We start from the raw sequence: 18,861 nt of genomic DNA, 5'->3' as shown, positions 1-18,861 counted from the left end.
TTTAAATCTCTGTAGTATCTACATAGGGTTATTCCCTTTCCAACCTGCATAAAGTTAAAAGGACACATCATTGCTCAAAATGGTCTTCTTCTTTTTACTGCTGTTCCAATGATGATCCATCCCTTTTCCTCCTTCCCAATTATTTTTTTTCAACCCAAGAAAGAGCTGTACTATCAGGACCTTTAATTGAACACAGGGGTCGCTGTTGAGTAGTGCAAAGCTTTTCTTTTTCCTCCCCAGGGGCTGAGTATTTGCAGCTATACCTGCAAAGACTTCTATAAATTAAAAGGTAAATGTTCAACTTGTGTTTATGTAATAGAAAACTGAACTCCAAAGCAACAATGGGCATCAGGTAAACGTATCCAATACAATTTACAGACATAATTGAAAGCATTACAGCCTAATCAGACATCTAAAAGAAAAGCACGCTCAAATGAAATGTCTACAGAATCATTAGTTGGCAGCCATTCTATTACAATCACACATAATGTCAGTGGTGCCTTGAGCCTGTGCCAATGACAACAGCATAAATTTTGCATCTCATTTCTGTGGTCATAAAATTAATGATCAGTTTAAAAATACTTCTTTGTAAAAGTTATTGCGCAAAGACAAGACATGAATGTGTCCCTGTTATGTACTCACAAGGATAATTATGGGGTTGTTGCTCATTAATACTGTTTCTTGTTTCCCTAGAAAACCATTTGATTTATCCCACAACTTTTAAAAGTTTAATTAACGATACAAAGTTAACAGTCTAAAAGACAATGATCCAAGACTTCCCCTTCTATAATTTCAGTGACAACTTAAATATCACAGCAAAATCAAAGCTGAATCTTACCACAGCTGCATATATCTCTGATTAACATTTTTAAGTTTATAATAGTTAAGTTCAAATCACCATTATTCCTTCCTTGTTACATTGTTCATTATCAATTAACATTTTCCTAAATGCCTGTAGATGAAGCCCACCATCAGCTGAACAGTCATGGCCTCTACCACTGCTGAAGGTGATTGAACCAATTTACGGTTTGTTTTGTCAAAAACGGTCCTAGCTGAAACACAATCAGGTAAGCATTAAACTAAATAATATACCTAAAACTTAGGTGATAGTCTTTTCCTCTTTAGAACATGAAAGACAAACTTGAGGAGAAAAATGACTTGAGTGAAAACAAATTAATTTCTAATTCTCTACTCTGTTCAGTAGTCCAAATTAATTTCTCAAGTAGTAACATACAATTAAACAGAATTTAACATTCAACTTGTCATTTCTTAAGGGAATCTGTAGTTTAATTCTTAAAACTTTGAAAGATTTAGATCACAAGGAAGGAGATTCTGTTCATAACTCATCTGCAACAGGAGAGCTTAATAGCATGCAAATATGAGGTGGAGCTTTACAATAAGGATATTTCTCAAGCACTACCTCTGAAATATATTTCTACTACTATAGGACCCATAATTTCAGACATCCTTAACATATTTGTACAAGGCCAGAGATGGGCAGGGGAAGGGGGCAGAAGGGTGCTCAAGTTATTTGCTCAGATTTCATTGGTGGGATAACTTTCAACCGAACAGATATACTATGTTAGAAAGGGTAAAAGAAAGGAAATTAAACATCATCCAAACTTTTGACTTTTCTACTGTTCTTAAAGAACAAACTATAATGAATCCCTCCTTACCTAACAGTCTATTTTAAAAAGGCACTTTAGTCCACTAATAAACTTAATAATACAAATTAGGTCAAAGGAAATTGTTAAGTAAATCTGAATATTTGACAATATCAATGAAGTCTCAAGGACAAAATTGATTACATAATTTTTTTTAATTAGAGGAAAATGTTTCAAAGAAGAAAATGAGAGCTTTTTAGCTATAGCATCTAAAGGGAATTGAAAGCAATATAAACATGTTTTTAAGCAATAGACAGTAAAATTTTACAAATTTGAAAACATTCTCTTGAAATATTTATCTCATGTTAATATGTCCTTCTTTCCCCCAAAATTATTTTAAAACTGAAAAATAAATCAAGATCAACTTAAATCCTCTTGATAAATGAAATTGAATTGAACTTGAGAATATACATTAATATAATATTTACTGAATGTCAGTAGACATGTGTCATGCATAGATAGGATTTTCACATTATCTTAATCATTCTATAAAGAAATTAATCATATCTAAATTATCACTGGAGGAAAAAAAAGACTAATATAAGGGCAAGATACAAGTAAACTTTTTATCATATACCTAACATATATTAGAAAATTCTGTCCTATACTCAGTCAATAACAGTCTTTACTCAATTAGTAATATATTATCATTTAAAAAATAATTATGGGATGCCTGGGTGTCTCAGCAGTTAAGCGTCTGCCTTTGACCCAGGGTGTGATCCTGGAGCCCCCGGATTGAGGCCCACATTGGGCTCCCTGCATGGAGCCTGCTTCTCCCTCTGCCTGTGTCTCTGCCTCTCTCTCTGTCTCTCTCATAATAAATGAATAAAATCTTTTAAAAATAAATAAAATAAAATAATAAAAAAGAATTACTTCAGGTCACATTTAAGGGTCTTAGGACTATGTCACAAGACAGGAACAAATTCTAAAATAATCATAATTCCATTCCAAAATAATTCTGAAAGTAGCATAATTAGTGCATGAAGCCTAAATTCAGGAGTACACTCTATACTATTATCCTATATTGCAACTAAGAACAGGAAACTAGGGATAGTTACCCCATTATGTACAATCACTGAAGGATATGAGAAGCTCTCTCTGGGGCACCTGGGTAGCTCAGCTGGTTAAGCATCTGACTCTTGATTTTGGCTCAGGTCATGATCTCAAGGTCATGAGATCAGGCCCTCAGTTGTGCTCCATGCTCAGCATGGAGTCTGCCTGAGATTTTCTCTCTCCCTCTGCTTCTGCCCCCACCCACTCTAAATAAATAAATAAAGTCTTAAAAAAAGATTCCGTCTCCTTCTCCCTCTGACCCTCCCCAAGTGAGCGCACTCTCTCTCAAATAAATAAATCTTAAAAAAAAAAAGAAAGAAAGAAAGAAAGAAAGAGCTCTCTATTCTAGATAGAATAGGCAAACTTACAAATAAGTAACAGAGACCAGTCTAAGCAAGATGGGTTCTAGTTGCTTAGATTCAAATCTTTCTTATATACAAGTAAAATTAAGGAACTTAGAAAATCAACTAATAATGTATTCTAAAGTCACAATTTATCAGACCTCAATGGAGAATCTAGACTTGAGTATAGAAGGAGATACAATCAAGATTCCTTAATAAAATAAAGAAATGAAATGGGAACTTTTCAGACAACACCTGAAAATGAATATAAACAGCAAATAGAAAATTAACTTAATTGAACAAGCTTCAATACCTAGAAAGTACTGTAATAAAATAAGTTTCTACAAGTGCAAACTATTCTAACCAAAAATAATAATAATAATACTTTTTTAAAATCCTCTAAGACCTATGCAGCTCAGTGTTTCAACAACTGTATCAATTCAACTAGTTTTAAGAATGAAAAACATTAAACTATAAATTCTGTATTGTTAAATCTCAGGATAAAGAGGTAGTACCTACAGTGTAAGAGGAGGGAGGAGATACATAGAGGAGTAAGGAAGGATAATAAACATCCATGTACATTAAACAAACTAATAATTCACTAATTAGAAATGAATAACTGAATTAATTCATTTTATTTAAGAACTGTTCACCTGGTCCTTTTTTCTTCCATTAATGATATTAAAATGGTATTGAACTGCCACATTAAAAAGACAAAACAGGTGAGATAAATAGGAATATAAAAATAAAATGGAAGAAAATACCCTCTTTTTACTTCATTGTGAGCCCATATTGACCTAAGAGAAAGGGAGAAAAAGAGAGAGAGAAAGAGCAGGAAAACAGCCAAAAGAAATTCTGCCCAGGTCTCCCTGGATAAAGACAACCTAAAACCCTAAAGAGAAAATGTAAGGAAAAAAAAAAAACCAGCACTATTGAAACATATTTAGATGAACCCACTCAATGCAGGGATCTGATAATCACTAATCTGCTATTTAAAAAAAAAAAAAAAGATGTGTCTTGAATAATTATTTTGCAACTATTAAGTCTGTACTAGCGTTGCTACTTCTAACTACAGGAATAATTATTTTAGGACAAAGCTGAATATACTTTGAGAGTATAATGGCATAAAATTACTTCACTTCTCATATTTTCCAAGGTATACACCTAATTTATCCACAGGCTTACTTTTAAGCAGGCACTCTTGGTGATTAGTTAAGTCAATACGGGAGTAATGAACTACAAATGACTTATCAGAGAAAGATGGTTATGGGGAATCTGATTTCTGTGCTATTTCAACTCTTATTCTAGGCTCATTTTTCACTTTCTATCAAATACTATATAAATTTCCATTCTCTTTAGAGACAAAGGCTATCTCAGCAATATAATTTTAATATCTACACATCTGAACAAGTCCTAAACCAGAATATCAAAGGCAAAGTTTCCATTGTTATTGAATCATATACAATTCTACAATGACTTCATTATCATGCTTTCTTAGCTTAAAATTTTTTAATGTACAAAAAATTAAGTCACAAGGAGTTTTAATAAATAATCACTGGAACAGAATATGCCTTTTAAGACAGAACCTGAAATCTAGTATTCCTCTATAAATAGCACACTGTATGAAAGTTATAATAAGAATGCATAAATCCATTATTTCTGTATTAAATTAAGCAAAATGCAGTATGATTAAACCCACAGTTGAGTATTGGTTGTGGAGTACAAAGAAGTAGGTATTTGTGGGAAGAGGAGTTTCCTCCTCTTCTCTTTATTTAACAGTTTTACAAATTTGATATGAAAAAAAAATCTCTTCTCATTCCCTCCAGTCACAAGGATCTTGATGATTTAACGTGAAAAGAAACTATGGTTTCCTTTTACCTATTTGGATTTAGGTTTGTCTGGTTAAGTACTTGGTTTATGGAAACTGTCATTACTCTCTTACTTATCAGCGGGCAGAGATAGGAATTACTCTGTGGTATCTGCTAACCCCAGTTAGAAGATGCCATACTATTTTTCCCCAAACCCAGATCCTAACTCCACATAGGTTAGCTGACCTCATGTTGTGACCCTCATACCAGCATCCACAAGCTTCAGGTCATGACCTGCGAATTAGCATCTTGGAAGTAAGGGCCATGCTCAGTTTCCCTTATAGAACCAAAGACATGAAAAAGTAGGAACTTCTATGCACATTTGGTTTTTCAATCCACTAAATAATTATCCTCCAAATCTACAAGAAGTCAATCAGGTTACCAGCACTCTCACATGTTTTGAAAAAATTACATTGAACTCCCTTCTCTGAAAATTTCTATAGCATAATGGACTCATATCAAAAGAATCACAATAAATAAAAATCAGCATTTGAAAAAGAATTTACTCATGTTTTTTAACAAAAATTGATACTTATTATTTTTTTAAATTGATACTCTTTAAAAGGCAATTATCCTTTAAAAACATTCCCTATGAGCCCCCAAGCCCCAAGGCCCTCCTGATCCCATCACACCTATAGATATGTGTTGAGTAATGTTAGCATGGTATCTCACCTCTGCTTTACCAAATTATTCCACGTGTAATGGCAAGTATATACTTTTCTTTAAAAATTTCTGCCACTTGTAAACATTAAAACACCTAAAAATTTTAAATACTTAAAATTTCTGCATCAGGAGATTGTGCAGAGTAGATTCTGGATATGCTTTTTAATTTTTTTCTCAGCAGGGGGAGCTAGCACTCTCATCTTGAAAGTCTAAGTATACAATATGGAAATTTAAATTTTGATCCCAACTATCAAATTTCAGTATGTTTTAGATTACCCTATTGAACATCTCCACAAGGTAAAAAAACTTCAAGTTTGACAAACTTGAAAATTTACCTTTGTCTTGAAATTCCTGAAGATAGCTGGAAAATAAAGCAAGAATATTCTATCTTAAATGAGGGTTGACAAATCAAAACAAAGTCTATTTGTTTGCAATAATTCAAATCTATTTTAAAATCTATATTATAATCTATTATAAATACACATTTAGAGAAAAAAGTACTTCTTATCTTGAAATGACAATTCCAAAAGGCTTATGGATTTAGTCTTAAAGTATTCTTAAAATCAAAATCTTTAATAGCCACGATATACCTTACATTTATTCATTTCTATATCTAGAGGTATTTATACTAAGATTTTCAACTTACCTTTATCCTATTATTTAAACCAAATATATCCTCAAATAATCAAAATAAACAGTTGGATTTTGTTAGAATGCTTAGAAAAAAATATATAATGAAGAACCTTCACCAAAAAAGGATAATATGATAAGCATGTCGGTTTTAAAAACTTATTATAAAGGACATATTTTTTGTCCTTAAAAAAATTAACACCAATTAAATTAGGACATAAAAAAGGTAATTCCATGATTATTCTTTATTAAAATGTTAACTACAAAGTTCCTTCTAAGTAAGAAATAAGTAATAAAACAGCAAGTAAGTGACTTACTTAGACTTTACATCTTTTATCTTCTTAATAAGGGATTCTCTTTTTTCCTTTGCTTTCTTGGATAAATTTTCCCCTCTCAGTGTGTCTGCCACAAATGTTTCAACATCTAAACCATGAAATATAAGAAATAGAATACAAATTATAGGAAAGAATCATTTTTTGTGAAGACAAATAGGACAATGATTGTTTCTACCCATAAGTGTTAATATCTGTACAATTTGTTACAGTTATTTATCAATCCCAAGCATAACAGTTGAAATATGTTTCAAATACTAAGTTGGATAAATCTGTTCACCACTTAGCTAATAAAATTTGTATGCTCTACTTATGCTTAGCACAGCAAATGCTATTTGGATGTTTGGCATCATTAAACCAGGGAGAAGCACACAAGTTTTAATAAACTATGGTGCCCATAAAACAAATTCTTTCATATAAAAGCAAGCACAGAGCTTTTATGCATGTGTTACTATCATTTTATAGTATTTTGTAAGCTCCTGTATGAACGGGTCATTCACAATATTATATCAATATAAGCTAATGTCTCTGGCAAGGACCTGTTTTTCCCAGTGTAATCCATTTTCAGGTATATGCAATAGTTAATGTTTTCAAGGAAAAAATAAATCCCTTCTAGCCAAGATTCCCAAATCAAACCCTCCTCCTTCCTATTGCCCCACCCATTCTGACCTGCCACCTTCAAATAAAAAAGACAATCTTCTATGTGGCTTTGTGCATTCTTCTTCCTGCCTTGGTATTACCACCTGGAAATATTTCTTTAAATAAAGAAAGAAGTAGCAAAAATAGATTCGTCAACTATTTAAAAATATAGTAACCACGACTATATAATAAGATTTCCATGGCTTCATATAACATTTCCACAAGGCCTCTTTTTTTTTAATTTAGTTAATTTGTAAATTATTCTGCTTTCTAGTTCTCTCTAGTACAAAATTCCAACTAGTCCTTACTCGTTTGATTTTATAATAGCTCCATTCATATTGTTCATGAATCATTGTGCAACTTTAAATTAATTCCATATTCTGAAGTTCAAATCTTACTTTGAGATATCTAATATAAAGGATACCATAAAAAATTTAAAGTAGTTATGACTGTAAACCATCCATATTTCATATTAAAGAAACATACGTATGTTTTACTTTCTTTTTATTTAACTACTTTGACTCCTAACACACTGATAAAAAGACGGTACCAAAGCATATGATAATAGTATATGTTAATTAATTCAAAGCATTAGAACAGTCTTTCAATTGTACTTATAATTAACAATTTAAAACCTAGTATTTGAGATAGAATGTTGTAATTGATTTTAAATTCTTGATTACAATAGTATCTTTATCCAATAGGCAATAAAACTGTTATCCCATACAGTCATAATAAATGTATAAGGTAATTTTTCACTAAATCAATATGACAAGTGAAAGAATTAAAATTTAATCTTGGAATAATTTTTTTTAAATAGCTTTCTGTTTTAAAGTCCATTAATGACTGTTACAAGTAAGCATCAAAACGAAATGAAAGCAAAATGCCACAGCTTCTCTTCCCTTGAGCCAGCTATATTTTGAAGAAGGGGGCATAGAGACATAATCCATAACCAGTCCAAATTAGACTCAGACTTCTAAAGTGAGTTCAAAAAAAAAAAAAAAAATGAGACTTAAAAAAAAAAAAAAAAAAAGCACCTCCTCTAAACTCTTTAAATTTTGTACCCAGAGAAATGAGCAACCTTGGGACATTCAGACCACAGCTGAAATGGAAAAGATCACTGGGTTCTCTGAGATGGTTACAATAAATCTACTAAGAAAGTGGAATAAGGGAAGGAGTAGCATCACTACTGCTGATTCTTTCTTCCAGCTGGACTCAATACTTGGGAGACTCGGGCACAATGATTGGTGAATGGTCTGCTTAATGTTACTTTCACTCAGTGTTTGTCTTTAATTCCCCTATCCACAAGTATTTAATTGCCTATTTTACATTTTCATTACACAATCCAAATTTAAACAAACAGGATCTATTTTCTATCTCCGGAAGCAATAACAGAAGGAATTACAGCCCAAGAGTTATTTCTTTAAAAGGTCGTTTCAGTTCTATAGAAACTCAGAAAACATAAAAAGCTGCAATGCTCTACATAGGGCTTCCTAATGCTCCAAAAAAATACTTTTAAAACTGTGACCCATGCTCTGTGATAAGGAAATGCTTGTTGCAAGAGTGTGAGACTGCAAGAAGAATCGTGTTATTTGTTTGGGGGGGGGGGGGAGAGATTCAGAGATGGAGCAAGGGAAAAGATCTATATTTTCCGAGCAGTCTTGATGTATTTATTCTTAAACTAATCCCTGAAAGGGAATAAGGCAACTAAAAAGATTTAATAAACACGGGGGGGGGGGGGCTATAAATTATTTCCTAAGGAGACGTGAAAGTGTAAGAACTGTTTTTGCTGCTTTCTTGTGGGGGTTTTTTCCCCTCTTTTTGAACATATAAGAACTTTAAAGCAGAATTGATTCCTGAAATTTTTGTTGGTGTGCACCGATTCAGTCGGTTTTGAAGTTTTTTTAAATCTGGATTTTTTCTTAAAATCCACATTGTGCCCATTTATTTTCGAATTGAACAAAACCAGTGTCTCCCAGGCACCGGACACCCCCTGGATGTGCGAGGGGACCTTCGGCCGCCACCCTGCGCAAAGCAGGGACCCCGCTCGCCCTGCACCAAGACCCGGCGAGCGCAGAGAAGTTGCTGGGGCTTTCCTGGGAGACCCTCCCTTCGGCTCTGCGGTCCTCGAACCCCGGACACTTGGGAGTGCTGAACCCCAGGGTTCCCGTCATCGGAGCTGTGAGCCCGGAGCCCTGGGTTTGGGGCAGCGCCCTCGCCAGACAAATGGGACTGGATCTGCGGCTTTGTAGCTCAGAGCCAGGGTAATATTTCAAAAGCGGGCAATAAAAGTCCTGGACGAATCAAGCGCTCCTCTGGCTGGTTGGAAAAGAGATTTGAAGCTTTTTATCGTGCTCGGAGCAGCCCTGCAAACCACAAGCTAGCGAGCGCGTTAGCCCTCTCCTACCTTCCCTTGGGGGTCGTGCCCCTCGCTTACTCCGTAGATTTCCCTGGCTGCAGACCGCCTGCAATTCGGGGAAGCCTAATCCGATTGCGAGAAAAGGTCAGCCTGCCTCCTCCCTAGCCTCTGGCCTGGCGGGTTAGAATTCCTCTTCCTCGGAGGGAGGGGTCTCCACTCACGCACGCATGCATCGAAGCTTGGGGACCGGCCGGCCGGCGTGGAGAAAGCAGGGTTCCCGGGAGCCCCGACGCGGCAGGTCGGACCCACACCACCACCCCGCCCGCGGCCGCGCACTCCGCAGGTCAGCGCCGGGCACCAGCCCCAGAAGGGGCCGCAACTCCGTCAGCCTCTGCCCCCAGTCACCATCACCGGGGAAAAAGTTCTGCCGGGGGCTGTAAACGTGGTGGTGGGTTTTGCTCCTTTTACACCTTAACACTTTCAAGAATAAACCTTATCTCCCAGCTCAACTGTAAAGATCTGAGAAGATGAGACGTACAACTGCTCTGTAGCTTACTGGTAAGGTCTGAAAACAAAATTAAAAGATGACATCATGTCTTGGCTCAGCAATTTCCAGCAGTTTAAGTTAGAAATCTCTCAAAAGCCATCACAACCCCTAAGAGGCAAACACAGCACAAACCAAACCACCGAATGGTACTCTAATTTTCCCTTTTTTTTTTTTTCTTTTTTCTGTAGGTCTGGATCTCCAGAAAAACTGCCCAACCCCCACACCTTCCCCTACAGTCCAAGGGGCTAGGACAGGTATCTAATACACACACACACACACACACACAAGGACAGGTATTTAATACACACACACACACACACACACAGGAATGCTAACTGCTTTCTACCACCGTCCATATGGATCACACAGGGAAAAACTTGAAACCACACAAGGTTCAAAGTTTTTAAATTCTTGCAAATGAAAAAATAAACTGCCACCTTTTCAAAGCTCAGCACACAGGTTCCCACTTTTGAAGAAAGCTGAGATTTGGCCACTTGCCTTCACCATCCTTCACCAGCAAGCAGCCTGGAATATGACTTCCTGGGAGGCTGTAAATAAGTCACAAAGGTAACACCTGATGCCTTCTGCCTCCTTCTGCCACCTAATACCACCCTGAGATGGCACGCCTGCAGATACACACACACACACACACACACACACACACACAGCCTTTGTGATGGCCTGAATTGTATTGGGGGGGGGGGGCAAGAATTGGACTGAATCCACTACTGATTTGCTCAGCTCCAGATCAATAACATAAGTATAAAACCAATTACACCTCACCTGCAAATGGCTTTACTTACTTAATTCCACATCCTTCTCTACTTTATGAATTGGGCCCGGTTTCACTATGTATTCACTAAGGTACTATTGCCAGACTTAATACGGTAAGAATCTTAGCCAAACTTTAAGCTGACATCAGAAATAATAATAATAATAATAATAATAATAATAATAATAATAAGCTTTTCTTCTCTGTTAAAGGGGAAGGTACAGTCTGACCAAACACTACTGGTAAAAAAAAAAAAAAAAAAAAAACATAAAAATCAATTAGACTGGGCATATGTAGATCAATGGAGCCAATGCCCAAAGTTGGAAAATGGCTAAGTGAAAAGTTATTGATTCTCTGGTCAATGTCTTCCCTTGATTACCTAGCATTTTTACAGGTTACGGTTGAACTGTGGACTTTCCAAACATGGAAGAAGAGACATGAACAAGCACAAGGAGTTCTCACAGTACAGTAAGTAAAACATCCCTGAGTCTTACAATCCAATCATCTGACAAAATTTTCAAAATTGGCTTTGGAGGCTAAATGATTTATTTTGATAGAAAACTGGGCTGCTGAAGAATACAGATGAGCATCTTTCACCTCTAAAAGATGGCTCTTGATAAATAACACCTTATAATAATCAAAATCTTTTACCACGCATTTTCAAAGAAACCACAGTGAGTAACACATTAGTCTGAGATTTACAGTATATTCACTGTTAGGTAGCATCTATTGTAATGTGTTCAGTATGTGATTGAAAAAGAAATGTAAACTCGGTGGAATGAAAAAGATAGACTTGGCTTTAATTGAAAAAGACAAACTAAGTGAATAATGAGTATATAAAAACTAGCCTATGCCACTTTTATCACCCATATATGACACTTAATCTTAAATTTATGAGAGACAACTGAAGTGTGTTTCAAATCACCAGAGGCTTTTCCTATGCTGTTGTTTCTATCTTCCTTCTAGTAATACTTTAATGCTGATAATGTAGAGATAAACCCATTGGAAATTTTTTATACACTTCTCATTTTTTAATATATTTAGATTTCTTTTTTTTTTTTAAAGAAACTCAGTGAGGATTTGGGTTGAATAACTATAAAAACTGTACTATCAAGAGCCTTCTTCAGTAATCTGAGATGAAAATACTTTCAATGGAAAGTGATGCTGGAAAACAAGCCAGTCAAAGATCCCCTCCCAAGAAAAAGTAGGATAGCATACACTTAATATAGGCACATAATTTTCTTAAAATCACACCTTAATTCATCTATGCTATTCAACCCATTCAAGAAATTATACATTTTTGATCTCTTGATTTACTAACACATATTCCTGTTGCTAGAAGAGAAAACCTTAGAGGTATCATAGACTGATTTCACTTTGAGATCAAATGTCCTTATAGCAATTTTATGCTCATTAGTTATTACTGCCAAAATGGGGCAGGCTTGTTCTTGCTCTGTAGGAAAATCCAGGTACCAAAGAAGTAGGTGACTATTGGTGACTCAGTAGGTGGCACTCTTCCCTTTACATACTCAGCCAATGCCCCAGAAGCAAATTATGGGACACTATATGTAACATAAGTAATTCTCATAGGAAAAATAAACCCAAAATGTTGACCGAATTATAAATGGAACTTAGGAAAGGTGGAAATCAAACCATACTATTCTCAGCATTGGAAAAATTCTCCCTCTCTTTCAACTAAATTGCATTCTTTACCTTGTGCCCCTAAAGGGATTATCAATTTTAATGTGTGAAGTTCAAAAAAAAAAAATGTTCTGGAAATCCCCAGTAGGGAAAAATGCAATATTTCTAATCAAGACTATCCTGTGAAAAAACCTCAAGGTCACTTTGCAGAAACCATATAGCCACTTTGTTTATTGTTTGTTTGATTTGGTTTTTATTTTTCAGAGTACTGACAACCAGTATTTTCTCCTATTACTGCTGGGTTTACTTTCTAATTTAATAAAAAGAAATTTACATCCCATACAGCTTTTCCCTTCAAATATGTCCTAAAAGAAATGAATGAGAATATCTGACTGCAAACCACTAACACTCCAATATTCAGAAGGGTGATTAAACAAATGAAGGGGGTTGGGAGCCCATGGTTTTAGTCCCTCTCACTTTCTTGCCTGCCTGGAGAAAAAAAACTCACATAAATCAAGGTTATTCTTGCTGTTAGTCCTAGTCAAAATATTTGGATGTAGGGAAAGATTAAATGGACAAGATTTGGAATTATCCATTGATTCCAATTATCCAGGCTAAACCTGTTCTTCCACTGGAGAGAACAATGGAAGAAAAAAAAAGTGCATACTTTAATGGAAGTGCATATGACAGTTTGAAATTTGCTTTTAACAAAATCTATAAACCTTTTTCTATTCATGTAACAAAAGAATAATACAACACTTATAAGGAGTATAGGCTTTCAAGATTTAATATACTGATTCCACAGAAATATAAATCTCTAATAGTCAAAACTACATAGCCACTTTTTCAAGAGTATCATTAAATGCAAGTTAAGAATGATAGTATCTGTAGGTTTTTGCATTTCAATAGAATGTTTGAGAGGAGAAGGAATGAGAGGGGAACAAATACCAAAGGAAGCCTAAAACTGCTCTCATCAGAAAAAAAAATAAAAAGAAAGAAAATAATATAAACTGGTAAGAATACATTGAGCACCTATCTCTATCAAGCAGTTGAAATGTCAAACATTTAACACATCTGACATACAATGATTTGGATAATAGGCACATGAAACACAAAGGGAACTGTACGAGCAATGTTATTTTGATAGGTATTATCTTTTGACTTTATGCCCTTTTTTTCTGCAGGCAATGGTTTTAAGTGCCTTTAAAGTTTAGTTCCTTATCTTCTCTACCTTGAAATTCTAGCACAGTGCCAAGCATTCTCAGACTGCTCCACTGTTAACTACCACCACCACTACCAGTATCTCCCTAGTTTCAAAGAAAAGTACTGGGTAACCAGCAATCTCTAAAATTCAAACCAATGCTCTCCGTCTATAGTTTTAATAATTTTAAGTCTAACCATGTACTACTTATTATCCAACACGTTGGAATTATGCAAATAATCATGCACAATCCCAACAGAATTTTTTGGATGGGAAATGTGAAAAAGCAGCTGAGAACCTTTATTCTTTAAACCTTTCCTACCTCTAAAAAGATTTTAATTACATTCAAACATAAAATGTTAACAACTTTCTTTGAGTAGTAAGTTAAAAAAGAGAACTGAAAAACATTGGTTCGCTTGTTTCGTTTCTTTCAAAAGTATAGATAGTCCCTCAAATCCATACCTCTTGAAACTGTCCTCTGAAAATAGTGTAAGCCAAATTTTAATATTAATTTCTAATTAATATTTTAATACTTCATGTGTTTTAATATGATTTAATATGAGATATTGAAAACATAAATAAAAAGGCTTTTAAAACACTTCAGACATTATGCACGCATATTAACTGACTAAAGAGAGAAATAACTAAAGTATATAGGAAGTTAGCATTGGTAGATAATTTAAATATTATGTAATTCTAAGCTTTCAACTAAATTACACACATAAGAGCCACTTGAAATATTTGTGATCCATGGGAATCAGAAAATATGGGGTTTCATAACCTACATGTCATACTATCTACCAAAATCTGATTATGAACCCAAACAGCAAACTGCCTGCTGTTAGAGTTCTCACAGCTTAAAGGTGTGCACCCAGAGGTCTGTATTTTATTTCTTAAATTCAAAAATTCATTAACTAGTATATCCTGAAAGTGGTGTCATCTACTTCTGGAGTAATGACAAACACTTCTCTGGTCTGGTTATTAAAATAGTCATACAATTTCAGCAAAGTAACAATGAAAATGCTAACTGTAGTAAAACAAAATCAGTATTCATGCGAAATTCTCATATAATGAAATAAAAGCTGCCTTAAATCAGCCTTTACCGTTCCTTATATTTCTCCTAGTGGTACCCATTAACGACAATAAACATTTCTTAGAGTAAAATACTATCCCACCACAAATGCACTCATCAAACTGTAATCATGTCCAGACAAACGTTAAGTCTGCGTTCATACACTATTGGTTGAATTCTCTTGATCCTATTCATGATGCTAACCAGCAAAACAGCATATTAGGAAACTTGGTCTCACACTGCTATCTATAATAGCAACTTACCATTTAAAATGTCACGTTTTCGAGACTAATTTTTAAGAGTCAAAATAAGCAACTTGGAATAGACATCTAAAAGAAACTCTTTTAATCCAGCTGGATTTCATGATTTAATCATGGCCAATATTTAAAGATAAATACTTAAGAGACAACTAAAGTAAAACCACCAAAATTCAGTTTCCCGAATTCTGATGTACCTATCTATGACAAAGTGAATGATGGTAAGAATTCCAGAGCATCAGGATGGGTTAGTTCTGTGCTGCCCTGAAAATGTGTACTTTCTACTCTGTGCAGAAATACACACCTCGGTACCTAGTAAAGAACTAGTGGTGCACTCGTAATATCCTTGAAGAACCGCATCTTTAACTCCCCAACGTCAGTTCCTATAAATGGTCACTTAGAAATGAAAAGGGGAAGATGAGGGTGCAAAGATGAAGTTCTTTCATCGTGTGACACAGGAAGTTGGACCATAACACATACTTCCCTTTTTTTTTTTTTTTTTTTCATATGCTACTCAGGGTGAAGACAAGTGGCCATTTGAGAATTAGGCCCTCTTGGAAAGTCTTAAATAGGACCGCAATGGATGTTTCAGAAAAGGGAAGACTTTTAGAAACGGCCAAACGCGCGTCCCACAACCTCCAACACCTGTAGCTCGGACACCTTTGTGCATCTTTACACCCTCCACTTCCATTGGCCAGGCCACCGAAGATCCACTTCTTTGACTTCTGAGCCCTTCCTTCCCCGATCCCACACGCGCATCCATCATCACCCCCTCTCCCCTCCCTCCCTCCCTCTCTCACACATGCACACGACGTCCTCGGGATGCACAGACTCGTCCAGACCCCGTCAGCGTGGCCCTCCGGCAGGGCTTCCCCGCCATCCTCGAACCACCTCTCAACACACGCCCACTCCCGTCCTCAGCGCCCCCGTCCCCTTCCCAGCCCTGCTCCCACTGGCCCCGAGACACGGGAGAGCGTGGGAAGGAGGGCAGAGGCTCCGAACGCTTCTGTCCCCACCGGCTCGCCGTCCACCCCCCCCCCCCCCGCTCCGGTAGCGATGCCCGCCCCCTCCCCCACGCTTTACCTGCCAACAGGTTCCTAATTTCCTCGGGGAGGGGGTAGGGAGAGGAGGTGCTGCTGGGGTTGGGCATGTTAGGGAGCGCGGGACGTGCGGGGCAAAGACCTGTGCTGAACCGGGGAGCGGCGGGCTGGGGTTGCGGCTGCGACCTAGACTCGGGCTAGCGGTCCCGGTACGGACGAGCCCGGACACTGCAGGGCCGGGGCTCGCAACAAGGAAGTCACTGAAGCCCCAGCCCGCAGCCGCTGGACTCTCGGCCCAGCCCCGCCCGGCGCATCGGGGCGGGGCGATGGGCTGGGAGGGGACCCGCAGCGCCCGAGGGGCCCAAGTGCGCATGTGCATCCTACGGTTTTCCTAGCCTCGGAGCCGAGGCCGCGCCCACGTCTACGTCAGGAAGCGGGAGGGGCGGCTGTGGGAAGGGAGCCGACGCGGGCGGCGTCACCTGACCTGGAGCCTGAAGCGCCTTGCCGCCATTTTGGTTACTGGCACGCACGGGACTGCTGAGTGTTTCTCCGGGATCCCGAAAACTAAGGTGTCCGTAGTGCCCCTTAGTTTTCCGATTAAGGGGCCTCTGGCCAAAGGTCAGCCCCGCCGACGTTTAACACCGCGCGCAGTAACCCACGAGGAATTTTGGGCCGCCCCAAACTATTATGGCCTTCTTTGTCCGACTCAGCGAAGTAACCAAGTCCCGTCTTCCGCCAGTCTTCCCTGAGAAGCCGGCCTGGAGCTGCTCCAGAGAGCTATTTGATTGGCTCTCAGATTACTCTTCTACCGAGTTCTTATTGTTGGGGCGAGTTCCCCCCACTACGAACGTAGAGAAGTTGTAGTCACTATACTTTTCTGAGTTTTTTTTTTTTTTTTAAGCTAAATAGACATAGATACTACGGTCCCATCTCTAAACATCAAAAAGAAAATTGCTGGTGATTAGTAGAATGGAATTATAAAATGTGTTCACTCCAACCTGATCCGTTTATTCCACAAATACTTATTGCATGTCTTCTACCTATAAATCTTTTTTTTTTTCTACCTATAAATCTTATTACAGATGTTCTCTAAAATCCAAAAGACACGTCCTGGTGCCTTTAAAATTGTGTGTGTGTGTGTGTGTGTGTGTGCGTGTGTATGTTCTATACTGTATATGTGTATTATATATGTGTGTATATTCTGAATAAATGTGTATCTCCATCCTCCCCTTCCTATGGAAACTGTTGCCCCGACAAAACTCTTTCCTTCGTGCTACTATTGTATTCTGAAGATTGTATTGTGGTTCCAGGCACAATGTAAATTGCTTATTCCTCTATCCTCCCATCCTCACTGGATCAATAGTCCTTAAATTTCAGTTTACACTAGAATGACAGAGAGAACTTCTTAACCATGCAGATTCTCAAGTCCCACTCCCAGAGATTCTGTCTTTTTAGCGTGGGACCTCATTACTTATATTTTGAATAAGCCCTCGGGTAGGTCTTATTCTAGACATCCTGAGATCTGATTTTGAGAATCACCTTAACCACTTTCCAGCTCCTATAGAGCATGAAATTTGTCATAACTTATCTTTCATCCTCACTTGGAACCCTAAATCTGACATAGAGTTATGGCTCTATTAATACTTCGTACAAGAAAGAAAGTCAAAGTAATAGTAAAAAATTAAGTGGTCAAATGCAATTACATTTTTGCATAATTCTGTAAGAGACACAACAAACACTAATTGGAAAAGGAAAAATTAATTTTAAAAAAAAGGAAAAGGAAAAATTAGAACATATTGGAGTCCTCTCAAAACAAAACAAAAAACAGGGGCTCCTGGCTGGCTCATCAGAAAAACATGTGACTTTTGACCTCTGGGTTGTGAGCCCGACTTTGGGCGTAGAGATCACACAAATAAACTAAAAATAAAATTTAAAAAAAAAAAAAAAGATAAAATCTTTATAATAAAAGTAAAACATACAAAATAACTACAAAAAAGACACCCCAAAAATAAACCCATTCCCTAAAATGGAGTCTGAAATTCCTACTCAGATTTAGAAATGTGATGAATTATAGAAAAAGCGCTGAAAATTAGAATTCCGTATGGTAGAGGTAAAAGTAAATAGTCATTTTACAACATAGGTCCAACTTCAAAGAGCTGAGAATTATTATTCTTAAACTACAAAATTATCTTCCTCCCTAAAGAAGGAAGAAACTATTTCATGGACGTTTTATATTATTGAGGATTCTTCCTTCCTTTACAGTTATCACAAATAATTCTTTGTCTTGTCACATTTTTTATTAAACCAGGCCTCCAAATGTTCCTATCCTTTGTTTCCTTCTGATAGACTGACCACATTTTTTCTTTATTCTTGTGTCTCATTTATTTATTTATACTCCACTCATTCCACAAAGGAATTGAAGTGATTTACTCTTGTATCAAGTAGACAGTTTTCTGGAGTGGATCAAATGGACAGTGTCTACACTGCTCATTATGACAAGTCATTCTTGTTAGTGAGAGACAGGAAACTATTAAGATTGCCTTAAAATATATAGCATCCAGTAGTCCAAATAAAAAAGGCAATAACAGAAAATGGATTTTTTGTATGAAACACATTTCCCCTACTTAGGAAACCATTCTCAGATACAGGTCTGTGATGGATTCACTTGGGCAATGCTTTGTATACTCTATCATTTTTACTGTTTATTGTTAAAGTTACTGAAATTGATTATAAGACAGAAAGAGAAATAAAGAGAGGCTAGAAGAAATATATTCTTATTTCT

The 18,861-nt window shown here is 36.7% G+C and overlaps 1 protein-coding gene across 4 annotated transcripts in view; it reads right to left on the bottom strand.

Annotated features, from left to right (window-relative positions):
• Window positions 1-18,861, bottom strand: part of SKAP2 (src kinase associated phosphoprotein 2) — a 204,174-nt gene that overhangs the window by 161,696 nt on the left and 23,617 nt on the right. For 2 of the 4 annotated variants that reach the window (XM_077856442.1, XM_077856443.1), the window contains exons 1-3: window positions 16,123-16,409; window positions 6,537-6,642; window positions 5,925-5,950 (exon numbers count right to left, since the gene is read on the bottom strand). In XM_077856442.1, coding sequence (XP_077712568.1) covers window positions 5,925-5,950; window positions 6,537-6,642; window positions 16,123-16,189 — 199 coding nt within the window. In that variant the 5' untranslated portion in view covers window positions 16,190-16,409. Of the gene's footprint in view, window positions 1-5,924; window positions 5,951-6,536; window positions 6,643-15,839; window positions 15,983-16,122; window positions 16,410-18,861 lie in introns of those variants that run through there. The other 2 variants (XM_077856445.1, XM_077856444.1) reach the window with 2 other exon arrangements.

The sequence above is a fragment of the Canis aureus genome, chromosome 18, assembly GCF_053574225.1.
Source record: "Canis aureus isolate CA01 chromosome 18, VMU_Caureus_v.1.0, whole genome shotgun sequence".
Classification (NCBI taxonomy): Eukaryota; Metazoa; Chordata; class Mammalia; order Carnivora; family Canidae; genus Canis; species Canis aureus.
Note: the sequence above shows the minus strand (reverse complement) of the source record. Positions and strands in the feature narration are given on the sequence as shown.